This window comes from Rhinolophus sinicus, chromosome 2, assembly GCF_057876585.1.
Source record: "Rhinolophus sinicus isolate RSI-liver-muscle chromosome 2, RSI-T2T, whole genome shotgun sequence".
NCBI classification, from domain to species: Eukaryota; Metazoa; Chordata; class Mammalia; order Chiroptera; family Rhinolophidae; genus Rhinolophus; species Rhinolophus sinicus.
This window is the reverse complement of record NC_142502.1, coordinates 40,454,637-40,482,144: the sequence shown is the minus strand read 5'-3', so window position 1 is coordinate 40,482,144 and position 27,508 is coordinate 40,454,637. Positions and strand designations below refer to the sequence as shown.

At 35.5% G+C, this 27,508-nt stretch overlaps 2 protein-coding genes across 9 annotated transcripts in view; one reads left to right on the top strand and one right to left on the bottom strand.

Annotated features, from left to right (window-relative positions):
• Positions 1–136: 136 nt before the first annotated feature.
• Positions 137–14,930, top strand: RSPH4A (radial spoke head component 4A). Of its 2 annotated transcripts, XM_019741335.3 has the most exons (6): positions 137–956; positions 3,889–4,123; positions 5,322–6,062; positions 7,200–7,344; positions 8,088–8,205; positions 9,642–14,930. In XM_019741335.3, the coding sequence occupies exons 1-6, from the start codon at positions 280–282 to the stop codon at positions 9,877–9,879; spliced, it is 2,154 nt and encodes a 717-aa protein (XP_019596894.3). In that variant the 5' UTR covers positions 137–279; the 3' UTR covers positions 9,880–14,930. The 2 variants fall into 2 exon arrangements, with proteins under 2 accessions (XP_019596894.3, XP_019596895.3); XM_019741336.3 differs by lacking the exon at positions 7,200–7,344 and having other exon boundaries at positions 150–956; positions 9,642–9,794.
• The window catches only part of ZUP1 (zinc finger containing ubiquitin peptidase 1), a 27,728-nt gene continuing 15,095 nt past the window's right edge, over positions 14,876–27,508 (bottom strand). For 3 of the 7 annotated variants that reach the window (XM_074333480.2, XM_019741368.3, XM_074333478.2), the window contains 6 exons: positions 26,469–26,637; positions 23,183–23,371; positions 22,718–22,883; positions 20,508–20,659; positions 19,167–19,387; positions 14,876–15,102 (listed from right to left, as the gene is read on the bottom strand). In XM_074333480.2, coding sequence (XP_074189581.1) covers positions 15,055–15,102; positions 19,167–19,387; positions 20,508–20,659; positions 22,718–22,883; positions 23,183–23,371; positions 26,469–26,637 — 945 coding nt within the window. In that variant the 3' untranslated portion in view covers positions 14,876–15,054. Of the gene's footprint in view, positions 15,103–16,119; positions 16,461–19,166; positions 19,388–20,507; positions 20,660–22,717; positions 22,884–23,182; positions 23,372–26,468; positions 26,638–27,508 lie in introns of those variants that run through there. The other 4 variants (XM_074333479.2, XM_019741366.3, XM_019741367.3 and 1 more) reach the window with 2 other exon arrangements.

Sequence of the window (27,508 nt, the reverse complement as noted above, 5' to 3'; positions counted from 1 at the left end):
TGGCTGAGCCTGAAAGAGGAGCAGAGGCTCCACCAAATCACAAATCTAGGATTTTCATGTTTCTTCGTCTCCTCCCTATCCTGGCACCACGTGTGCTCCACTCTTTCTTTTACAGGAATACTGCTGGCGTTGCTATGGAGACAGGACGCTGCAACTTGCAGAGCTGTTAGGACCCAGAGATTCCCTTAGCGGACCTCAGCAAAGCGACTGTCCGGCTGTGTTTCCTTCCACATCTGCACGCCCCTTTCATCCAGAACTTTTTTCTCTCTTGACTCCGTAATGGAAAACTCGACCTCCCTGAAGCAAGTTAAAGAAAACCAACAAACCGGGGAAGAAGGGCGGCCATGGGAAGAAATGACAGAGGCTTCTTCCCAAGATCCTGAGCCTAGTTTATCTAAGACCTCGGAGTCCGAGCCGGCGCAGGAGACTGGACCCCAGTCCAGAAGTAGCCCTCCTTGGAGCCCTCCGTCTAGAGGCAGCACACCTCCGGATGAACGCACAGGACCAGGTGCATCACCTCGACCTCCTCCTCAGGAGCCCTCTTCCACCCCTCCTCCCCTGGCTCTGGCCAGACAGGACCTTGAGGCACCATGGCAGTCAGACAGGACCGCTAGTGTGATTCCTGAAGCTGAGACACCTCACTCTGACAATTTGGAACAATCACCTGATAAAGGAGAATCAACTCCTTATCAAACATGCCCATCAAAGCGAAATGGCTTTCAACAACCTCAGCGAACCAAAGGCCACCTGTATGGACCGAAGGATGTGAACTGGAACAACGCTGAACAAAAAAAGCTGAGATTTGACATTTTTCAGGAGACAGACTCAAACAGTCAGGATGACCCAGGCGAGGCTGATCCTGCGGCCTGGGAAGCGGCCCCCAGCATGACTGAGACTGCCATTCAGAGTGCTAAGGCTTACCTACTGCAGACCAGTAGCAAGTCCGGCTTAAATCTGTAAGTCTTGGGTGAAAAAAAAGGAAGGAAGAGAGAAAGAAAAAAGTATGGTAAAAAAAAAAAAGGGGGGGGGGGGTGAGTACCTGTGTGTGAGAGTGTGTTTCTGTGGGTGAATGGAAATATATTTGAAAAGTCTGTATTAGTGAGAATTAGTGACTTAATGACTGTATCACAAAATAGGTCATTGGTGGGGATTCATCTACTTTCTTTAAAGACCCTTTGCACACAGAAATAAAAACTAGGAATTATGCAATCTTGGGTTTGAAAGAGACCATTAAAATAGGAAAATCAAAGCATCTCTTCAAGATGCCTGTAAAAAGTAACTGTCTAACAGTGACAGGGAGCTTATGGCTCTAATCTAAGCATTCTAGTGCTTCTATGGCTTGGGTTTGAGTTCTCACCCAGGCCAGTGCTAGGGTGACGAACTATCTCAGTTATCCTTAAACTGTCCTGATTTCAGCACTGAAAGTTCTGCATCTCAAGAAACCTTTCAGTCCCGGGCAAACCAGGAGAATTAGTCATTATAATTTTAGTGTCTGAAGAATAAAATATAACATTTAACACATAACATCTTTCACAAAACCTGAGTTTGACAATTTAAAATACTATTTATAAATTACTGTTTTAAACTAAAATTTACTTAAGCTTCAAGAATGTGATCTATTACTCAGTAGTGGGTTCTATTTGGATTTCTGAAATAAATTTCTTCTCCTGGGTTATATAACAAGCATGAATTTACAAACTTTGTTAAAAGTCAAAAAAATCTCATTACAAATACTTGGGAGCTGACTAACTATTTAAAATCGAATATGAAAATGGGAAAATTGCTATTGAATTGTCTAATAACTGATATTACTTAAATATCTAAGTTTATTTTATTTCCAAACTCTAAGTCTCTGAGGTAATAAATGAATATCTTCTATAATATCCCTTATTATCTTCGAAGTACTTTAGAGCCTATAGTTAAAAGTCTCCTAAAAACTCTCCCTCTGTTATATGCAGATATTATTTGACAACCATAAAAATAATTCTTTTGTTATTAAAATAATCCTTGATTAAAATACAGCATAGGATATTGGTTTCCACATTGCTGAATAAAAAGCCTACAAAAAAGTTTGCTTCCTTCTTTTCTGCACTTCTATCACAACAAATTATTAATCCCCCAAACTGAAAAACCTATAACTATGAATTAATGTCTAATAAATATTTCACAATTTGACAAAAAGGAATTTTCTAGTGTGGACCTCTTTAAAAATATTGATACAATATCTTGCCGGAAGAACTATAAATAAAGTATGTATAGACATTATATTAAAACCTGAAAAGTAAAATGAACATGTGGACTTATAATCCTTGATTTAATGGCATATGTGTCCCCTGTTGGAGCAAATCAAGGATTCCAGTTACAACTCCAGCTACCACCTAGTAAGCAACAATATTTTTACTCTGGAGGCTTCTCCATTCATTTCAGTACTGAACAAATATTAAGAAAGCTTGAGGAATTTTTAAACAAACTTCTAGTCATAACATTGTTAATTTGCAAGAATAGGAATACTCAGGGAAGAATGATATATTCTTCACATATAATGTTTTAAAACTGCCCTTCAAATTGGTTGCCTGTATGATCAACATATTTTACTTTGACATTACTAAGATCCATTAGTTAAATACAGATATTAAACAAAAACAAAAAACAAAAAATAACACCTAGCGTCAATTAACAGAAAGGCAATTACTGAGCATCTATTTTATTTCACTAAATAAGGGACAAGATATATTATAATAACAAAGAAAAACAAAACCCTAATTGCTGAAAGGGAAACATAATGTACACAAATACATAGCAGTATAACAGTAATCTCAGGAAGATCCACTCTAAACTGAGAAACAATGGTTTTCAGGAATGACTTGACAATGAAGTGATTTAAAATTATTTTTTGAGAGAAATGATATATAAGACACAGCAAGCAAAGGCTATCAAGTAGGACTTAGCAGCTATATGAAAGTGATTTTACTAGATTTACCTCTCAAGGGTAGAAGTTATAATTGAACTAATTATTAGAAATGAAATTGGAGAGATACAATGCTTATCTGTCACAGAGGAAATTTATGCAAGTTTCCATATTTGACAGAGGCATTTCTAGTCCACGTAAGAGCACTTTGATGGACATGTTCAGTCCTTAAATAGTAAATTCACATTGTAAATCTGGTACGGTATTTGGAAAAGCACACGCTAGCAGTTATGTATAAAATGTAATGTATTAAAAAATGTAACGTATTAATGAGAGGTTAGAGGCAGTTTCACTTATTCAGTTATGAAATAAAAGGCTAGGGCAGTGTTTTTAATAGAAAAAATATTAGAATGCATCATATTTTAATAAAGGTGAATAGTATTTTATGACTCTTTTTCTGTGTGTGGGTGGGAGTGCAATATGAAATGTATTTCATATAAGTCTAAAGAACATTGAAGTAGAAAGTCGGCCTAGGAAATGAAATAGAAGAGAATATATCTTAAGACAGTCAACAGGATTTAGAAATCAAATTGGATTTGGTGAGGGTAGGGAGAGAGGGATGGAAAAAAGTTAAGGTAAAAAAAAAGTTAATCAATTTTAAATGATAACTAAGAGATTTCAAGCTCAAATAAAATGTGAAAATGTGCATGATGCAAAATATGCATCTTACTGTAATATTTTTAAATAAATTAAATATTCATATCATTTGAGGTAGTTCCTCAATTTTCCTAAGGAAAATTCTAGACTAGGTTTTTCTGGCAGTGATAGAAGTTACTTACCATAAATATTTATTCACATAAAATGTCTGACGGCTTTGAGTTGCTGAAGTTTCCTAAAACCCAGCTAACTGAGTCTGCATGAAATGCTTCTTCAAATGCTTTTGACACAGACATTATCTAGAATTTTCTCTTTTTGGGTAGGTATGATCATCTTTCTAATATGCTGAGCAAGATCTTAGATGAGCGTCCTGAAAATGCTGTGGACATTATTGAGAATATTAGCCAAGATGTGAAGATGGCACATTTTAGTAAAAAATTAGATACACTCCAAAATGAGAATGAGATGCTTCCAACATATGAAATAGCTGAGAAGCAAAAGGCTCTTTTTCTCCAGGGAAATTTGGAAGGAGCTGATCAAGAATTGGAAGATGAAATAGTAAGTCACTGCTGTAAATCTGAATAGTTCGTTCTTAGTGTTTTATTTGAGGTGAGTGGGTGTGACTTGAAATTCATATCAACAGTCTTTTATAGCTTGCTAAATAGTATTTCCAATATCATTTCACACAACTCATTTCCATGTTTAGAGTTTTTTTCACATTGTGTTTTAGTATTTTGTATTACAGCTTAGCTGTTTGTTTGTGTTTGTGGGATTGAGGTATTGATATCAGAGAAATTGTTTCTTCATTTTTTATATTCCAAAGGGCCTGGTACTGATCTGAACCAATAACTCTTTATATTATTATTAAATACTTGTTGAATTAATTAATTAATGTCAGATAATAAAATAATAAATCTTTAAATTAAGTTGTCTAATTTTCCCTTTAATTTTACTAGAAAAAGGAGAAATACTTCTAATGTCATTTCATTAGTTTAATGTCATTTCCAAGGCAACTTCCTCATATTATGTCTTTTGTTTTGCTTTGTTTTTTTAAAGATTTTTATTAAAAATATAGCTAATATATAATATATTCATTTCAGGGCTACAAACCAAGGACTCTTCCACTAGTACTGGGCATGGGGTAGCTCTTCAAAAAGCCAGGACACCCTGTGGCCAACTGCCACCTGCTGGCTCCCTTAAGGTTCAACTGCTAATAGAGCCTCGTGTAGTATGCAAGTTAGGTGAGGCAGGGTGTCAGGGAGTCACTGGAGTGGAAAGTGTTGTGTTCACAGGTTAATGTAAAGTCTGGTTTGGTGCCAGTGCTGAGCCTGGAGCAATTCAGCAAAAGTATCAGAGCACCCTGAAGCAGTCGCTGCCCACCACAGCCTGCCAGAGTCTGATAGTTTTCCATGAAGAGTGCAATTCGGGCGGTGCTGGCTGCTTGTGGAGAAAGTGGCTCTGGCATTGGGGAAGTTAGGGTGGGGGGTGGGCAGTGAGTGAGGAGGGTGGAGCTGTGGAACGTACCAATCCAATAAGATTCAAATATGGCAGTGGCAGGGGTGGGCTCAACACAGAAAAGATGGCAGCTGCCTGCAGGCTGCACAGGTGAAGGTCCTCACACATGTAAAATCTTGAAAGAAATGTCAAAGAAGTGATGTAGAGAGAAAGAGCTAATAGCAAGATGTTTAAAAATGAAAAAGCAAGCAAGCAAATCTCCTTGTAGATAAAATATTAACTGCAGCATTTGTATTCCCAGGCAGAAAACTCTCTTCCAAATGTAATGGAGTCAGCTTTTTATTTTGATCAAGCTGGTGTTGGTTTGGGCACAGATGAGACTTATCGCATATATCTTGCCCTCAAGCAGCTTACTGACACCCACCCAATCCAAAGATGCCGTTTCTGGGGCAAGATCTTTGGTCTGGAAATGAATTATATTGTAGCTGAAGTGGAGTTTCGTGAGGGAGAAGATGAAGAGGAGGTGGAAGAGGAAGATGTAATTGAACAGAGGGACAATGGAGACAGTGAAGGTGAAGAAGGTGACGAAGATGAATTACCAAGGTCCTCTTACAAGGCCCCACAGGTTATACCAAGAGAAGAAAGTAGAACAGGTGCCAACAAATATGTCTACTTCGTCTGCAATGAACCAGGAAGACCATGGGTGAAGTTACCACCAGTTACACCTGCACAAATTGTTATTGCAAGAAAAATCAAGAAATTTTTCACTGGGCAATTGGATCACCCCATTGTAAGCTATCCAATTTTCCCAGGAAATGAGAGTAATTACTTACGAGCACAAATTGCCAGAATTTCAGCAGGGACCCACGTCAGCCCTCTAGGATTCTATCAATTTGGTGAAGAAGAAGGAGAGGAGGAGCAAGAGGTAGAAGGCAGGAGAGAATACTTTGAAGAAAACCCAGATTTTGAAGGCATCCAAGTGATTGATTTAGTGGAATCCCTATCCAATTGGGTTCATCATGTACAACATATTCTCCCTCAGGTAGGGGATTTGCAATTGTCAGTCTATCATCCAATCAGCAAACATTTATTAAATTCAGTGTACAATACACACATATATACAAAACAAAGGCCTTCAGACTCTAGACAGAGAAAGAGACCGTTAAAAAATCACGTAGAAACACAATACTATGTAATTGCTAAGTACCATATAATTGCCAAATACTATGTAATTGCCAAGTAGTATAGACCTGGGATCTTTAGATTTTTATTTCCAAACCAAAATAAAGTAATTATTTCTATGGATTATTTGACAAGTTTTGTAAGGATTTAGATATATGTGTGTTGTGAAATTATTTTTATACATTTAATATAGATGGGTGTATTAATTTGGGGAACATTTTTTTAATTCTATTTCTATAATACATGGAGCTTTCATGCCAAGAACAATCAAAGATTATAATAAAAACAAAAACAGGCAAACAGTGCTAAATAACAATTGTAAGCACATATTTTGCCAGGTGCTCTTATGAGCACTTTATATGTATTACCTCGTTTAACCTTAATAATTGTGTGGAAAATTAATATCCTTATTTTACAGATGAGGAAATTGAGGTAGAGAGTTTAGGAAATGTGAAAAAGGGAATATTGCTAATAAGCAACAGGGACAGATATGAACAGACAGAATGGATCCAGAGTCCATCTTCTTACTCATTGTGCTATACTGACTCATCTCCAGGTAGAAAATCTTCATTATATTTTGACCTACATATGAGATATTCTTAGAGATCTCTAGATAAGAGATCAGCAATTATAACACCAAACCTTCATACCTAATTTTATCACATTTTAATTGTTATTAATAACAATAGTAGTACCTTACTTCTTTCTTAGAAATTATTTACTACAAATTAATAAAATGCATTACTTTTTTTCCTACTAATGTACTGCTTTTAAAAATATAAATGTTCTGTAACTTCAAAAAGTTGGCAAATGCTTGAAATAAATAGTACACTCTTTTGCTTGAAAAAAACCTAGATCAATATAACACTTGATAAATGTATGTTGAATGAATAAATGATTAAATTTCCACACAGTGGGATCTTGTGCAGACAATTGTTTCAATCCAAATGAATATTGTGGTATTTTAAGGTCCTCATCTTGCAATATTCATACTCAGGGTCGCTGTAATTGGTTCAACCCTGTACAAAAAATTGAGGAAGAGGAAGAAGAGGATGATGAAGAAAAAGAAGAAGAAAAAGAAGAGCCTGACTACATAGAAGAAGTGGGGCCTCCTCTCTTGACACCAATCTCTGAAGATTTAGGTAATTTTACACAAACTGTATAATATACTATGTATGTGTGTATGTATGTGTGTGTGTATATATATATATACATATATATATACTATACATATATACTATTTGTATAGTATATATATATATATATATATACTATATGTATTTATATACTATATGTAATACATAGTACATTATATATGCTATGTTACATGTAATATATATAGCATATATAATGTACTATGTATTACATATAGTATATAAATGTATATACTATATATATTCTGTGTATATAATTCTATGTATTTGTAATATGCTATGAACAAGATATGCTATATCTATGTATCTACACACAGACACAGAAACACACACATATACAGAACTATAGGATATCATGGGAAATAAAGAATGTCACTGGGCACACCAACTTCTCTGACAGAGGTTAAAGAAGTGCCACACAGGGAAGGGACACTTAAATGGGCTGTAGCTCTTACTGAAATGGACAGTTATCTGTTTACCCTTCTTGTCTTGCATTCTGTAGATCATAAACACCTGACATAGTTGTATAGTGTATAAATATCCAAATTTCTTCATTCCACAATGTTCATAAAGTTCCCTTTTGGTTTTGTTAAGCTACTAATGTTATAATATAACTTTTATTTCTATGTCATGTGTGCTTGTTTTATGATTCATAAAAAGCACTTTTCCGTTACACAGTATATCCTTGTCTGTTTAGTAGTTAAGTTTTTGAATTTCTCATTGGTTTACAGAGATCCAGAATATACCACCTTGGACAACACGACTATCCTCAAATGTCATTCCTCAATACGCTATTGCTATTCTTAGATCTAACCTTTGGCCTGGAGCATATGCCTTTTGCAATGGCAGGTAAGTACCTGACAACTTACAAAGTTATTATTGTGATTATTTAAGTACTGGAAAGTACAAGCTATCACTGGGATCTTAACTTACTTTTGTTTTAACTCACCTTTAGCACATCAAGTTTGTGTGATGTAAGATTTATCTAAACACCCATATTATACAGTAAAGCATCAGGTTTAGAGCAGTAATTTAGACTTCTCATCTGAATTATCCAGTTAATGAAGCTAAAATATATTTTTAGTAATTATTTGAATAATTCACTTAATCATTTAATGGAGTTAATTCTAAGAAGTGTTTAGTTTAAATCTCACATCGTTTTAGTTGGACATCTTGATAAAAGATTATTTAAAGTATGTATTATTTAGGCTATCACTTTCAAGAGAATTAGGATCAAAAGGATACTAAATGTCCCTTACCCTTCACCCAGAGCCTACGCTTCCATTTGTTTTGTGCTTCCATTTCTTACCTGATAACCCAGTGTCAGAAGTTCAGCTGAGCTGGCAATGTCAGAGTATCCATTAAAGCAACAAGCCCAAAAATGAAAGTGTTAACCCTTTACTTACTTACTGTGATGGTGTAAGCAAGAGAAAGCACTGATTGCCCTGTTCCATTTTCCCTCATGGAGTGGCCCTCTGGTGGAATGTCTGGTGGATCAGAACAGATGTGGCTGTTATCTCATTGATGAGAGAGTTAAGGCTCTTGCAGTTTTATGGACCAAGGGGTCAGGGGAAGTGGGGGAAGGCTAGGGAAAAACTGGCTACTGAAAGTGGTGGTGAAGTGTCTTTAAGGTTTCCCCCTTCTCTTCCCAAACCCTGATAAGGAGACCTTGGCAGAGGCACTTGATGAAGACCTCTGCTGAAGACGCCAGATAGACTTAAAAGTGAAGGCTCTTTGGCTAGCAATGCAAATAGGTGATGAACATGGCAGGCCGAGGGGACAGAGTCCTTAACAGCAGTTCCCCTTAGAGACTGTAGTGCGTGGACTGTGCACCAAGTCAGGTGTGGAGAGGGCCTTTGTAATTGTCCAGGATGGGCCTGAAAAATTACACATAGGTTTTCAACCAAAAGTCCATTCCTCACTCAGTCAAGTGTTAGGTTGGAAACTTTTAAATTCTTTCTAACTCTAAGAAATGTACTAACTTTTTAACTTACTTGTTTTGTTTTTTTGAAACTAAATGCTCAACGGGTGTTGTCTGGGTGTAGGGTACATTTTGACAGGGTCTGGTCCCATGGATTTCTTCACCAGCTTAGTCAGTTTGGATCAGAGAAATTCCCTGTGTTAGAAGAATCATTTAGGGATATTTCATCTCTAACACATTTTAAATGTATTGTTTTAAAATTCCGGGACTATGATACTCTTAAGTACTTTTCACTACAGAAAAGGAGGGTCAACTTCTCTTACTAAAAAAATTATATAATGATCATCTACATTTTAATTTATAGAAAGTTTGAAAATCTCTACATAGGCTGGGGTCATAAATATAGCCCAGACAGCTATACACCCCCAGTTCCACCACCTGTTTGTCAAGAATATCCCAGGGGACCAGAAATTACAGAAATGGATGACCCTAGTGTGGAAGAGGAGCAAGCTTTCAGGGCTGCACAAGAAGCAGCTGCACTTCCGGACGAGGAAGATGAAGAAACTGAGGAAGACGAAGATGAGGAAGAGGATTATGACTAATGAAAATAAAATTGGCGCAGTCTTGAGACTGATACCTACATACTCCTTATGTAGGGCTGACTGTATATATAAATTGGCAACTATTCATACACAAAATGTCATTCCTTGAAAACATCAAATTTGGAATTTCATATGTGGAACTGTTAATATGTGCATATACAAAGATGCTCAATGGACAGAGGCTAAATGACAGGTTCTTACACCACTGTTCTGATAGCTACAATGAATGGTGTGTGCACTTTTGTGGGTTTTTTTTTTTTTTTTCAAGTCTCAGGTTTAATTTTGTGTGTGTGTGTGTCGGTATATATATACACACATATATGTATATATTTTTTTATTAGTTTCAGGTATACAAAGCAATATAATAGTTAGACATTTAAGCCCCTCATAAAATGATAACACACCACCCAAGCTACTACCCCTCTGACATCTTATATAGCTGTTAAAATACCATCAACTATCTTCCTTATGTTATACCCCACATCCTGTGACTATATATCCCTATATATATTTAGTTACAGTTGACATTCAATATTATTCTACTTCCACTCTTCAGGTGCATAGCGCATTGGTCAGGCACCTACGCAGTCTATGAAGTGATCCCTCCGATAAGCCCAGTGCCCGTCTGGCACCTTACATGATCTTTACAACATTGTTGATTATATTCCCCATACTGTATTAACTATCAATTTATATTTTTTAATACCTTCACCTTTTTCATCCTGACCCCAACCTCATTCCCATCTTTTACCCTGATAGATCTAGTACCTATCTGGCACCATACCTAGTCATTACAATATTGTTGACTATATTCGTTATGCTATAACCTACATCCCCATGACTGCTGTGTAACACCTAATTTGTTCTTCTGAGTCCCTACCCCTTTCACCTGTCCTTAACCCCCCTCCCTTCTTAAAGAAATCCCTCTAAGAGTCCTTGTGATATTGGTTTAGTGGATGAACTCCTTAAGCTTTTTCTTGTCTGGGACACTCCTTATCTGTCCTTCAATTCTAAATGACAGCCTTGCTGGATAGAGCAATCTTGGTTGTATGTTGGTGCTTTTCATACTTGGAATATTTCCTGCCACTCCCTTCTTGCCTGCAAAGTTTCTGTTGAGAAATCAGTTGCCAGTCCTTTGGGCACTCCCTTGTAGGTAACTGCTTTTCTCTTGCTGCTTTTAAGATTCTCTCTTTATCTTTAACCTTTGGCATTTTAATTATGATATGTCTTGGCATTGGCCACTTTGGGTTTATCTTGTTTGGGACTCTCTGTGCTTCCTGGGCTTGTATGTCCACTTCCTTCACAAGGTTAGGGAACCTTTCTGTCATTATTTCTTCAAGTAGGTTTTCAATTCCTTGCTCTCTTTCTCCTTCTGGTACTCCTACAATGCGAATGTCGGTATGCTTGATATTGTCCCAGAGACCCCTTAAACTCTCCTCAATTTTTTGGATTCTTTTTTTCTTTTTGCTCTTCTGGTTGGGTGTTTTCTGCTACCTTATCTTCTACATCGCTGGTTGGAGCCTCTGCTTCATCTAATCTGTTGATTCCCTGTAATATAGTCTTCATTTCCATTATTGTATCTTTTATTTCTGTTTCTTTTTTATGGTTTCCATCTCCATTTTTATGAGATCATTGAGCATTCTTATAACCAGTGTTTGGAACCCTGAGTCTGATAGATAGCTTCTCTGTTTCACTTAGTTCTTTTTCTGGAGCTTTGTTCTGTTCTTTCATTTGTGACGCGTTTTTTTGTCTCCCATTTTGGCTGCCTCCCTGTGTTTGTTTCTATGTATTAGGTAGGACTGCTATGTCTTCTGGTCTTAGTAGAGTGGTCTTATGTAGTAGGTGTACTGTGGGGTTCAGTGGCTCAATTTTTCTGGTGACCTGAGCCACATACTCCAGGTGTGTCCCTTGCATGGGTTGTGAGTGCCCTCTTGTAGTTGAGCCTTGGGTGATAATTACACATCAATGTGAGGGACTGACCCTTGGGCTCACTGGTTGTGAGGAATGGCCCTGACTATAGTGGAAGAGTTGTTGTGCATGGGCTGATCCTACAGAGCAGGATCTGCCTCAACAGGACTCTGGTGCCTGCCCAATCCGCCCCTTGGGTGTGTCAGACTTGGAGGCAGCTGAATGATGCTCCAGCTTGTTTTGAAGCTGGCCACTGGGGGTGCCAGCCCCAGGATCACAGTGGAGGGGATCCACTATAGGTCTACTTCAGGCACAGTCTGTGCCCCACCTGGGGCCACCTCGTGGGAGCCACAAAGAAATCCGCAGATGTCTGCCACCTGTACTATGCTTGGAAGTGCTTTGAGAGGCAAAGCCACGAACGAAGGCCGGCTATCACTAGTGCTGGCTTAGGGCTGCTCAGACAGAGGTACAGGACACACTCAAGACAGGTGTTGCTCATCTGGGTTCCACGAACTTTTGAGAGTCTAGGAAAGTCTGCAGCTTGAGCCAAGGCTGGTGGTCTGCATGGAAAAAGCCCTGGAAGTGGCCTGGGTGTGCCTCAAAGTTGTGTGGGGCCAGGTCTCAAATCTCCAGGGCAGGGTGAACAAACAGCAGAGACTCAGAAATGGTGGCCACCTGTGTTCACACACCTGGAAGGGGGAGAGCTCAACAAAGAAACAATGGCCTCCGCCAGCTCCCCCGTTCAGGAGAAAGCCACCTCTCCAGCCCCCATCCCAAGCCAGACAATTCAATTCCCCATCATTTGTCCCTGCCACCTTTCCAGCTGCTGCCCCAATGCTGTAACTCAGAGCGAGTGATTCCATTGGTGGGTAAGTCCGTGTGCAGTCCCTTTATGAGGAGCGCCTGTGAGGGCAGCTGTACTCAGTCTCACTCAGTCAGAATCTCTGCTGGTTCTCACAGGCAGAAATTATGGAGACTTTTCTCCCCAGCACTGGAACACTGGGCTGGGGTGGGGCTGGTATTTCTTGCTCCTTTAAGGGATGGGGGGACCCCCCCCCACAGCCGAAATAGTCCTCCTGATCTTTAATGGTCACATGCATGTATGGGACCAGCCCATGCCACGTCTCTGACCTTCCTACCAGTCTGGAGGTGGCTTCTGTGCGTCCTTAGTTGAAAGGCTTCAGTTCAGCTTGATTTTAGGTGACTTTCAATAATGGTTGATTTGTAGATTAGTTATAATTTTGATGTGGTTGTGAGAGAAGGTAAACACAGCCTTTACCTACTGCACCATCTTGGTTATCCGGTCCATAGAACGTCTCGGGTTTAATTTCTGATATGCCAAACATGGAAATATATAACTTACAAAAGCTTCTTGGGGACTTCAGTATTTTTTGAGCATCAAGGGGTATGGAGGCCAAAAATACTGATAAGGATGGGTTTACAGTTCCACCACCAGCTCAGACTGTGGGAAGAGTCAAAATTTTAACCCTTTTACTTGTTACTTCTTAAGGAACTTTCTCAATGTTGTCTTTTATTCTACAGAAATTGGTTTGCTCTGATAGGGAAAAATGATTTGCACAGAGATGGCTGACTGGGATTTCCAGACTTCAGATTAATTTTTCTACCACTGCTTTAGTAAAACTGTCTTTTCAGTCACTAAAAGTTATTTCAAGTCCCATTTGTGCCAGACACCCTGAGGCTACTGACACAGTTTGCAGATCACTGATCTGCACTTTGGCAAACATTGTTTATCAAACAGAAGGTGCATTTATTCAGGCTTGAGCAGTTCAGGAAGTACTTCGAAGAGGTGAACTAAGGGGAGAAGAGTCCTAGGCAGCCCCAGCAGTATTTTGGCAAATACTACAGGGCTGAAAGGAGTGAAATTTTGAGAATGGTGAGAAATTAGCCTGGAGAGGTAAGCAGGGCCCAGATTGTGCAGGATGTCTAGATTTCATCCGTAAACAAAGAAGAGGACTCGGACTTGCCAAAATCACATTTGTATTGAATGTTTTGGCTTCAGTGTAGAAGATGGACTGACAAGAATCACTTAGGAGGTTATTCCATTATTTAGGTAAGAGATAATGGTGGAATGAAAAAGGAAAACTGCAGGGATATAAAGTAGAAACCTGGTTACCAATCTGAAGGACAAACTATTAGAAAGGATGGTTTATAAAATTTCCCAATTGTATTATTCATTCTTGGAAGACAACTTTCAGTATTTGATGGAGTAGCTAATATTTATAAAATTTCAAGTATATTTTTGTTCATTTTTCATGGTATAGTAGACATTTGTGGCTTTTCTTTTTTTGTTAATATCCATTTCCTCATCTAGCTTGACTTCCTTTTGAGAAACTGCCTCTGTCCAAGGCACACATCATGCCAATCAGATGTGCCCTCTCTGGAATCGGAATTTTGAGCAGAGACATTCTCCTTGGCTCCTAACCTGGGCCCTGCAATATTAGACCATATTCTAGTCTCTAGAGTTGTCTTGGTTCCAGCACAGTTCCCTACTTAACTGTGGATTCTGTGAGCTCCTCTGGTAATCTTTCAGAGAATTTTCTTCTGCTTAAATTGGCCAGAGTAGTATTCTTTCTTGCAACCTTACATGGCACATCCAACACCAATCTGGAAGTTTCTTCCTTACGGGACACATTAAACACAAGGCTCTAAATCACAGTTGTATGGATAAGAGTGTGAATATTTAACAAAAGCAAACCCTTCTTTTTAGAGCTATACCTGTTAAATATTAAGGTTATTTGTAAGTGGTGAGAAGGGAATTTCATTATATATGTTGTACAGCAGAAGAAAGCAGAATGTTATGTTGGTAAGAGCTTGGAAATGAGACAGCCTGGGTTCATACCCTGGATTATGACAATTTTCCCAGGCAAATTACTAATCTCACAGAGCTTCAGCTTCCTCACACAGTTAAAATAGGACTTGTCTCACAGAACTATTTTGAAGATTAAACTAATTAAGACATGAAAAATACTAAGACAACCTACCACAAATAAGAACCCAATAAATATTACATACGACCATAATACAGAACCAGTTTCTGAACATGGATAAGAAAATACAAAACTCACAATGAAAATAAGATTATTTTATTGGAATAATTACTAAATCAGCACTAAAGGTATAATTTAGACATTTTAGAAACTAAAAGTTGAGTATTTAGCGAGTTCACAGATTCGTAAGTTGTATTAAGGAGCTTAATATCAGAATTTGGAAAATAAAAGTCCCACAATCACTGAAATGCTTAATTCTTCAAGGAATCTTCTCAGCTGTAAAGACTTGAGAAGCTTGTTTCCTGGCCTTGAAAAGGAATTTAAAAAAAAAAGTTAATTGTAAACAAGAAATCAATTAATTAGAATACTTATTATCATTCTAATATTAAAAGATAAAATATGGAAATTTTTCAAAATAATGAAAATTCTTTAAGTAAAATCACAACTCTGAATTTAGGAAAATAGGAATAAACATTTTTAAAGCCAAGCCATAAAAAAACTTAAATAAAATTCTAGATAAAGACAAAACAGAAAGAAGTAAAAAGAAAATTTCACTTTTTATGGAATAATGAGTCAAAAATAAAAATGCTGCTCAAAGTCAGAGAGGGAGAGACAGGTGAAAACAGAGCAAAGGAGAAATAGAGAGGGAGGGCTATGAACAGAAACTATAAGAAAATCATCTTCTTAATTATGGCCTTAAAAAACTTAAATGTTTGTACTATTTTTACAACATGACTTACATATCAAGGCATATTACACCAAGCTAAATTAAAACAAAGCTAAATCAAGTTAAGAGTATAAGGATTAAATGTGAAAGGAATTGAAGAACATGGCTATTAAGTAGATTTGTATTTATTATTATTTGACTGAATTTGTTTAGGAGATATTTTGTAAAATAAGTGCTCCAACATTAAGAACAGACTTTGGAATTAATACTCAAAAAACATATATGGAATAAATAAATGTCTTATGGTAATTATAAGACCGTTGCCAAGATAAAAAAATTTTTTCTGAAGAACTGATTGCTCTCCTTGAATGACAGTTGCATGATTATTAAAATATTGTAATTAATTTAAGTCCAAATATGACGAACAAAACAAAATATCTATAAATATCTATATTTTGGGATACTTTAAAATACAAAATTTGTTCCTATAATTAAAATTGTAGTTATCACTTAGGAGGAAAAAGATGTTTTAAAAATGAGCTGTAAAAACAAAAAAAAGTAAAATCCCTCTTCTGCCCTTAAAGCTGCAAATTTCTATCTGATGGTTTGCAGATAAATCAGTACATTAGTACATCAATACTTGCTGAACTCCTACAACTCCACTGTTAAAAAGGACAGAATAACTGTTAGACACAGAAACTTAGAAAGAAAAAAACAAAAACAAAGGGTTTCAAGCAATATGCAAACACAATGTTATGTGAAACTGGCAAGATTTTTTTCATTTTTCAAAATATGATATCCTACCTTTTCAACAATAAATGTGAACTTGTTCACACAAAAGCTTAGCAAACATGAAACTATGAGCCTTTATCCTCTCAGAAGAAGTACCTTAGGGCAAGGCTCTGGATGTAAGTTGCCTGAAGTGGAATCCTGACTCTTACTTAGTAGCTGTGTGACTTTAGGAATATAACAACTCCTCTGAGAATAGGCATCCACATCTGGAAAATGGGAAAAACAGTGCCTATCTTATAGGGCAGTTGTGTAGATTAAATTAATACATGTGAAGTGCTTAGGATAGCACCTAGTAGAAAGTAAGCATTATACAAGTGTTAACTTTTACCATGTTTCCCCGAAAATAAGACCTAGTTTACTGCGTCTTTTGGAGCAAAAATTAATATAAGACCTGGACTTATTTTAATATAACATAAGACCGGGTGTCATAATATGATATATGATACGATATAATTAATATTATATTATAATATAATACGGGGTATAATATAATGTAATACCGGGTCTTATATTAATTTTTGCTCCAAAAGACACATTAGAGCTGATGGTCCGGCAGGGTCTTATTTTAGGGAAATATGGTATTAATACACTAAGTCCTCACTTAATAGAGTCAATGGATTCTGCGACTTTAAGTGAAATGATGTATAACAAAACCAATTTTATCATAGGCTAATTGATATAAACATGAAAGAAGTTCCTGCAGTATCTCATGAACGTTATACCAAATTGATGTTAAACAAAATGATGTTATTCAAAGACCTGTAATGCAATTATAATCATATTATAATTATTATTCTTTCTCTATCTGGCAGTATTGTACAGTGTCAGCCAAGTTCTGATTCTTATGGCTAAAGATACAGCTACTTTCCATGACTCAAAAAAGAAAAGAAAAAAAAAGGGAACAGTAACAAATGTTCATTTTTAGAATTCTAACACCATCAACAAGGTCTCAGTTTCCTAAACCAAAGATAACAGCTAATTAAATGTTTTGCTAGACTCTATGATAATATTTAACCTACCTAAGCTCTCAAAAGTTATCTGTATACTGGTAAACAAGCATCTTTGTATTTTATAATAATTAAAATTAACCTATGATTTTATTTAGCCATATTAATAACGGTGAAAAAAAATGAATGCAATTTTGGCATTTAAGTCATCGCAAAAAAGATCTTTAATGTATCATAACTAAATTGAATAACCTTTTAAACAATCCTTGCCTTTATATCCCAAGTTGTGAGACTAAAAAGATTACCCTAGCTCTAGCTCTCATTTCAAACAATTTTAGTCCTTTCCCCCATGATCCTTACTCTCCATAAATGCTCCTCTTTAGTCCTCTGTCTCTTCTCTCTTTAGAGAGAAACAAATCCATGTGAAGTACTCTAGTAGGGACATTTTTTTCCTTTAAAATTCCGAGAACTGTACACTTTCTAGACTTGAACTCTAAAAACTCTAGGTTTTCAATTCCTCAAAATTTTTGTATAATGCACCATTGATCACTTAACTGCAAGGGATAAAGAAGCAACTGTATTGAAGTCAAATTCTAGAACTGTGTATATCCAAGTGCACAACACAGAGCCTCAGAAATCACATGAATCACATTTCATACACAGTAATTATAAGACCAATATGATTTAGGTTTTCTTATCATTTATGTTACACATGGTTGCCATTTTTCATCATTCACTTGACATTAAAAATTAAATTATTTTGCTAAGCGAAGTAAGTCAGAGAGAAAAAGTCTGACTGCACTCAGATGTGGAATATAAAACTGAAAGCAACAAAGGAACAAGACAAACAAAGAAACAAAAACTCATAGACATAGACAAATTTAGTGGTTACCAGAGGGTAAGGGGGAAAGGGAGTCGTTGAAGAGGGAAAAGGGGGTCAAATATATGGTGATGGAAGGAGAACTGACCCTGGGTGATGAGCACACAATGTGATATATAGATGATGTATTATAGAATTGTACACTTGAAACCTATGTAATTTTACTAATCATTGTCACTCCAATAAATTTAAAAAAAAGTAGTAATAAAATGTATTGAGACAAAAAAACCTAAATTATTTTTTACAAAACTGAGTATTTTTTTTTTTTTTTATTGGGGAAGGGGAAGAGGACTTTATTGGGGGAACAATGGTCAAATTGTTGTCCTTTCAATCTTAGTTGTAGGGGGTGCTGTTCAGCTTCAAGTTGTTGTCCTTTCAGTCTTAGTTGTGGAGGGCGCAGCTCAGCTCCAGGTCCAGTTGCCGTTGCTAGTTGCAGGGGGCACAGCCCACCATCCCTTGCGGGAGTTGAACCGGCAACCGTGTGGTTGAGAGGACAGGCTCCAACCAACTGAGCCATCCGGGAGCTCAGCGGAAGCTCAGCTCAAGGTGCCGTGTTCAATTTTAGTTGCAGGGGGCGCTGCCCACCATCCCTTGCGGGAGTCGAGGAATTGAACTGGCAACCTTGTGGTTGAGAGCCCGCGCTCCAACCAACAACTGAGCCATCCGGGAGGCAGCTCAGCTCAAGGTGCCGTGTTCAATCTTAGTTGCAGGGGGCAGAGCCCACCATCCCTTGCGGGACTCGAGAAATTGAACTGGCAACCTGGTTGAGAGCCCACTGGCCCATGTGGGAATCGAACCGGCAGCCTTCGGAGTTAGGAGCACGGAGCTCTAACCGCCTGAGCCACCGGGCCGGCCCAAAACTGAGTATTTTTAAGAAGCTATGAGTAAAGTATTTGAAAGTAGTTAGAGACTATTTGAAATTTAAGACATCCAATCCAGAAATTAAATAACATAAAAACAAAATATCTTTGCCAATTTAATGATATAGAATATAGTGTTAGGATATACAAAGGGATAATACTGATTTTAACTAAAAATTTAAATTTGTTTATGAAGCATAACATAATAAATATTTAGATACTTACAACTTTCTCCTCTGAAGTAAGAACACCCTCTACTGCCACTATCTGGTATTGTTTATGTTTTAAATTTCCCACAAATTTCCGAAGTTGCTTGAGATTGCTAGCCTCCATGTCTTGCTTTAATAGTTTCTGCATTTCTTGAGAAGGACATCCGGGATCAAATATTAGTAAACATAATGTTCGGTTTTTTCTCTCTTCAATTCCAACAACTGTTCGACTATGACCTATCAAAAAAAATAAAAGTTATAGATACATGTATGTGTATGTATAGCTATACATATATATATATATATATATATATATATATATATATATATATATATGTAACTATACACATACACTATATGCTCTCTTTGTGTATATAATGTGTGCTCAAATGTGTGTTTAGAATATAAATACAGTGAGTCAGAGCCTCTGACATGGAGATATCTGAGCTCTTTCATTCCTAAGACACAAGAGTTTAGTTCTACTTCCTAACCCTCAGTTTTCTTTTGTTCAATTTTAGTTTTCTAAAGGCTTCGTTACAAAAAATTCTACTCTTACTGTGTCATATATTTTAGTTTTTCTTTCCTAATCCCTTGTTCCTCCTTATTCAAATTACCTCAAATGAAAGGATTTGAAATTTACCTACCATTGAACAAAATTCTCATGGTTCCGAACGGTAAAAAAAAAAAAAAAAAAGTAAATTTATACATACTAGAATTTCAATGGAGAGGGCTTAACCTTTATAGCTTGTATTCCTAAATGATGAAATTTCTAACATTTATTTCTCCTGATTCTTGTCAATCAAAATTATCCATCTAAAAAAAATTATCAAATATGTATATATAGGCACTATTCCAGGCAGTTAGTGATACAAAAGCAAATAGAACAAACATTCCTGCCTTCATGGAGCTTATATTTGAATAGGAAGAAATACTCTATGAACAAGAAAAATAAGCAAAGTACATAATGTGTTAGAGAAAACAAAAAATAAAGCAGGAAGAGGGATAAGAAATGCCAGGGTTGGGGGTTGGAATAAGATGAAATTTTAAATACCGTAATCATGTAAGGTGTCACTGAAGTGACACATGGTTAAAGACCTGAAAAAAGTAAAGGATGAGCAATAAAGAAAGTGAACCAGGCGGCCCTGAAGATGCCAGGGTTATTTATCATCTTTCATTACTCAGGAATGTATTATAATTAAAATGTAGCTGTGAAAATCAGACAGACTATTGTCACAATACTCCCCTCCTCTCCCTTATCTTATCAGAATCTTAACCTGTCCTAAAGCAAAAGCCAATCAGTTGTCTTACAAAGACATATTCTTATAAGTTAAACTTATTACCTATGTGTTATACTAACCTTGATGCTGAAGATAGATAGGAGGTTTAGCTGTACACACTACTTTTGGACTCCCTTCCCTTTCTGAAGAATAATAATTCAATATCCATTCAAATAAGCGAGGGTGTGTACCCAAAGGACCAGTTGACTTGTGAAAATCAATAATATGACACCTATAAAAAAATTGATAAATGGATTATTTAGAGAATATTATAAAAAATATTTTCATCAGTGGAGTCATCAAAATAAAAAAACTCTTAGTTTAGAACTAATTTTATCTCATCATTTTTCTAAGAAGAAAGAAAATAAATACAAATTTCATTATTTATCTGGAAAACTATCATTTTATGAAAAAATCCTTATTTTAATAACTTCATAATAAGGTGGATGACTTACCTAAGTTACTTTTTCTGACATGAATAGTAATGAAACAGAATAGAAGATGCATGAATAGTAAATGAGGATCATCTTTGATTTTTAAAAGTCATCTACATATAACCTGAGACACAGCTTTTATTCTAAAGCCTCTAAACCTGATAAACAATGAGAGGCTGACTTCTAATTTTAATTCCTCAACAGCTATTAACATCTATCAAAAATCTCCTGATTATTTTTCCTGTCAGTTCTTTCAAATTCCAATAATAGACAAGAAAAGAATACCTGTAAAAATCATAGAAAAACCTGTATGTATCCCCATCTATCTCCTATTTGGCACAAGGCCTGGTAGCATCGTTTCCTCAAGAAGAAGTCAGTCTTGAATAAACAAAATTATTTTAAAAAATATTTATTTTCACTTTAAAGTATAGTGCAGATATCCTCTCCTTGTCTCTCTTGGCAATAAAATTTCCCAATACATTCAAATTGTAATGGTTGCTCTCTTTAGCCTCAGTAAGTTTAATGTTGATAACTTTCAAACTGATTACTACTGAATTTTAAATGTCAAAGTGAACTTTTGAATAAATTGTTAAAAAATTCGAACAGTGCTGTTGGGTTAGCAGTTGACTGCATGTTTAGATTTAGAATTTGAATAGCACCCTAGAGTATAACTCATAGAGACCCAAAAGAAGACACTTAAATAACTAGTAAACAAATTCAAGTGTTACCTACAAAAAGGCTTTGTTGAAAAACTAAACTTTCAGTTACCAAGAAAAACTCTGGATACATCAGGTATTTTAGATGGAAAATGTCCTTTCCTTAAAACGTCCTTTCAATTTAAATAATTCAAGAAAGTTATTATACACACATTAGGCTTTCTATTTATAATTTAAGGTATATTTTTACCTCTGAATCTAATCAATTAATATGGTAGAAATGATGTAAAACACTGCCTAAATTACTTAGAAACAAACATAAAAGGAAATACAGAGTCATGAAGCTTAAAGGCAAAGTTTCCATTAATATAGCTGAATCAGTATTACTATTGAGAATGTAAGATGCCACCTGATTTTCATTCCTGTGTGTACAACCTATTTATTTTCTCTGGAAGTTTTTAGGAAGCTAATGAAGGAAGTGTTCAAGCAAAAGAGAGTAATCCAAAATAAAGAAAATCATGGAATCCAGGAAAAATCCAGTCTCAAATTCAAGAAAACAATGAAGAAATGCTACACGATTATAGCTGCGGAGGGGATCTAGAAAGCAAATGATCTAGACTAGAGTGAAGAGGACTGACAGCTTCCAGACAGAGATGTCCAGGAATAAGAAGAGCCTCAGATTACATAATAGTGGAGTGTTTGTAATAACTTGAGACCAAGTTATTGATGCAGTCAAATAGCAAAAGGGAAAAGGAAAGGCAATTCTTAATTCAAAGAAAAAAAAGTTAAAACTTTCAGGAAAGAAAATAAAATCAGCAATGAATAATATTTCAGTCATGATGGAAAACTCTTTTAACTTCATAAAAACTGAGATTCAACCATGTTAGAAGGATTGAGGGTGAACAAGTGGGAGATGTAAGGGGAATGCAACAGTTAATGTCTAAAACTGATGAACCAAGAAAAAGCCATGAAAGCATATTATTTAAAAACAATGGAAGTGACAGCTGCCTCTGAGAAAAAGGACTTGCGAATAGAGAGGTGCTTGAGAAAGGGTATGAGTAGCTGGTTGTCATCATAAGCCTTTCAATGCTACTTAAACTTTATTTTTTAACTATCATTTGATAGAAAAACAAAACAAAACAAAACAATAAAACCTCCCAGATATGACAATAATATTAACTTGGCTTTTTAGGTACATACTTTACCCTTAGGGAAGTCAGAAGTGTATATACTTCACATGCTCCGATCCAGGCCTTTGTTCCCTGTAACTTGTTATTAAGTTGAGAGGCACCCTGAGGATCAAAACCTTCCTTCCATGCATCTTCAATCATAGACTGAATTTTTGGAATACAAGGAACTGACATACCTAAAATCATACAAGCAAACATGTTACATTACAGTTACTAAAGTGCTAAATAATATCATTGAGCATAACACCATACACAATACGGGAACCTACAATACAGTTTTTAAACAATTACTTCTGACATCTTCTATTGTATCGGTTTCTCTTCCTCCAACAAGAATTCATGTTTTTAACGCAAATATCCACCCGAATACTTCTTCATTACAGCTATTAATCAATTGTGCCTACTACATATCAATTCATTCCATATCATATGTACTTTATCAAATGACAAGTTCAAAGTACTGTATTTCACATACCTTTCAGGCAGTCACCGTAAGCGTCATTTTGTAATAATGATGAAAGTAGCATTTGGAAATTTCTATAACCACAACCCCAACCTCTGTCACCAAAAGATGACTGAAAGTGATCCACCGCTGCAGAAAGCCACACATGCCTCACCTCTGTGGCAGCATTCTGATAATACCTATAAAGCGCTTCAATAATTCCTAAAGTAGAAAAGAGATTTAGGAAACTTAGAAGGATTAGTTATCATCTTTCTATGGCTGTCTAATATATTTCTAATATCAATCTGTCCTTCAAGCGCCACATCTAAATCCTATCAATTCCATCTTTATCTTTTTACTGATATAACCTTAGTTCATGTCCTGCTTTGCTACTAAAGCAATCACTTCTAACTTTCAAGGCAGCTTAGCAAAAGGACATAGTATATTACAGGGCAGTGTTTTATAATCTTTTACAGATATATTTATTTTAAATTATGTATACATTAGTGTATTCTATAGTAACTCTAAAATACATGGACAAATAGAAATTAAAGGATGACATAAATTAAAAACAAACAGAAGTTCTAATATTTTCTTTCTGAATACCCTAATGAATCATATTATACATCTGCTGGGATCTCCCATTCCACATTGAAACTTTTTATGTGGAGACCCTTAAAGAAGTATAAAGTTAGCCTTCAGAAACAGACCCATGGATATATGAAAATATATGACTTATGGTCCTACAAATAAGTGGCAAAAGTATAGATTCACTAAATGGTACTGAGATATACAAACAATGAGAACTTTAAGTATTATTATAAATAAGGGGAAAATATTTGAACCACACCTTTTCTTTCTCTCTTTGCCTCCCTCTTTCATACATATGTATAAAAAAATTCCAAGTGGATTAAAGTCAAGATATGAAAAGCAATGTATAAGTATTTAAAGATAATATAAAGGAATATGTTTCTGATCTCAAAGATGGGGAAGTTTCTTAGACAAGACACTTAGGACACAAATAAAGGGAAAAATTGAGAAATGTGATAATATTCAAATCTAAAACTAATTAAAGACTCCATGTACAAAATTTAAAGGCAAAATTACAGACTTGAAGAAGATATTTGCACCTCATTTAATCAACAAAGAATTAGAATCCCGAATACTTACAGGACTCCCACAAATTAATAAGAAAAAAAAAATCCAATAGACAAAGGACAAAGGAAGGAAATAGGTTATTTACTGAAGAAACTACGTCAGAAGTAATAAGGGAAATGCAAATTAAGAGATGTTATCATCTCATACTGTATTAAATGGCAAAAATTAAAAAGTGTCACCATACAAAGTGTGAGTGAAAATATACTGATGCAAAAGTAGATTATGACCATTTTGGAAAACAGTTTCACAATAACATTAACAAAGTTAAAGACGCACATGCCCTTTAACTTAGCACTGTATTTCCAGTTCTGGATGCAATATGAGACAAACTCTTGAAGAAGACCTGTTCATAATTTATAAGAGTGAAAAACTGGAAACAACCTAAATGTCTGTCAACATGAAAACAGAAAACTAAGTTGCATATAATTCATCCAAGGAAATATACTACACAGCAGTCAAAACGAATGGCATACAACTGTAAGATTCAATATATTTGAGCAAATCAAATTAGAGCATACATACTGTAAAACAATTTTTATGTAGTTCAAACACAAACTATTACATATTATTTATGGAAACCTACATATATGGTAAAATACTAAAACATATAGGAGATGGATAAATACCAAATTCAATATAATGGTTCTCTTGGTAGAGGAGGAGGAGAGATTAGAATCAGAGAGGGGTACACAAGGGGTTTAATATATGTATAAAAGGCTTTACAGGTTTAAAATATTAAGATTCAAAAAAGCTGGGTGGTGGGATCAAAGCTGTTTCCATATAAGTTTTCTTTGTTTTTTGTTTTTTTACTACACTAATAGATATACTTTTTAAAATGTTAGAAACTTCAGGAAAAAAGGCATTCGTCAGAGCAAGGCAAAACTGAGTGTAAACACTAGCTGGGCCAATTACTAGCTATGTAACCTTACGTTGGGAAAGTAATTTAGCCTCTCCCTCTCTTAAGTCACAATTACCTCATCCAGAAAAATGTAACATTACACAAGAGAATGTTTGACAGTTAAATGATACCCTATTAAAGTATATCCAGAGGGTGCCAAAAACATGTATATACATTTTAAGAAAGAAAACTGTATTAAAATTGTAATACTCAATATATACTGATAACAAAATATGAATACAAGTCACGTTTGACTTCTGCAATTACAGAGGTGCTCAAAGTGGTTACCATCAACGTCCAGACACTTTTGATTACCATAAACTACTGCTTGAGCAACGCTGACCAAAGTGTCCACTTGTATACATGTTTTTGGCATGTATACAAAGGTCTTAGTATACAAAGGTCTTATACAAAGGTTTTTGGCATGTATACAAAGGTGAAAAAGGTCTTAGTGTCTAAAACTGTTCTGAACAATATGGTAGCCACTATCTACACGGATGTGGCTATTGAGCACTTGAAATGTGGTTTGTGCACATTGAGATATTCTGTAAAGTATAAAATATACACTGGACTTTGAAGAATGTACAAAGACTGCAAAATATCTCAACAGTAGTTTTCAATGTTGATCACATGTTGAAATAATATAATGGATATACTGGGTTTAAATATTAAAATTAATTTCACCTGGTCCTTTGTATGTTTTCTAATGTGACTATGGAAAATTGTGGCTCACTTATATTTCTATTAGACAGCATTCATCTAAAACATAATAAGCACTCAATAAAATCTTCTGAAAGGTTCATTTTCAAATGCCAAGTAAGTTAACACAATATAAAAGTGAAGCTGAAAGTGAATGATATTGAATATCAACTATAATTAAATATACATGTAGTCACGGGATGTGGAATACAGCATAGGGAATAGAGACAGTGGAATTGTGACAGCTATATACGATGTCAGAGGGGTAGGAGATTGGGGAGGTTATTACTTTGTGATGGATGTAAATGTCTAAATATTACATTGTTTTGTATACATGAAACTAATAAAAAAGTGAAGCTTTTTAAAAGTGAATTATTCACTGTAAAAATAGAAGTTTAGAAGTTTCAAAACAACACATTTTAAAAAATTATTTGAACATATTGTCTTATCTAAATCTTTATAAACTGTGGATTATGGAAATTAAGCAAAATTCAAGTAATTCTGATTATTACTTCAGTGATGTATGGAAGACTAAAACCATGATTTTGATGTTTAAGTACTCACCAGAAGTTTTTGTTTTTCCATCATCAATACCAATAGCTAGTGATTCCATCATATCAGCTTTTCTTCTATGAAATTCAGATGGATGCATTCTTCCCCTATTTACTTCTTTCTCCATATTTCGGAGTTGCTGTTGTTTGTACCCTCCAGAATTATCTAAACCATATTGTCGCTGATGAACATAAAAACAAATGACTTATTTTTATGTCCCTTTAACTCAATGAGGAAACGGACTTACCAGTTTCATTATTCTGGAAATGCATTTAAAACACACTGGTCTATAGACTTTTATACAGCTCAAAAAGATTTTTATAAAAAATAAATCACACACACACACAAAATCCCTGAGTTAGTAATAGCCCTTCTCTATAAATCACTGTGGCAAGAGACTCGTTTTCCTTGTAGTAGGGAAAGTCGAGAATCCTGTCTTCCTACTAAACTCATCTACCTTCCTGTGAAAGGTAAATAAATTCTGAACGTACTGCTGATTTTTTCAAGGAAACCTGTTACTACTCGTTATTTGGCTCCCGGGCTAGAGTACAAAGTCCTACTTACTGCATAATTCATTCAGGCATTCATTCTACGTAGTAAATAAACTACGTTTTTGCACAATGAACAGACTCAAATAATAGGTATAAAACAGCTTCTATGGAAAAGTTTCTGAGATGTAAACAATTAACTTGCAAAGTTACATAAGAAATTCCCTTAATATTGGAAACTTTTTGTATTGATAATGTTCAAAATTATGTAAGGCAAGAAGACTTAGAAAAAAAAACAATTTTCTTTTCTTTTCTGAATTCAGGTGAGAAAATATTTTACAAGTAAATGAATCACCAATGAGAAAAATAGCCTAAATTAGATATTCCAAGGAAAGAATTAGATATTCTCACACATTGCCATGTGTGAGAAGTCTGAGAAAAAAGTCAGAGGTCAAGTAAGTTTGGGAAAATTATGGTATGCACAATTTACATTAGTTTATTAAAAGGATTTGAGAAGTCCTGAAGTACACAACCTGTTTAACTGAACACTTTCAAATCTATTCA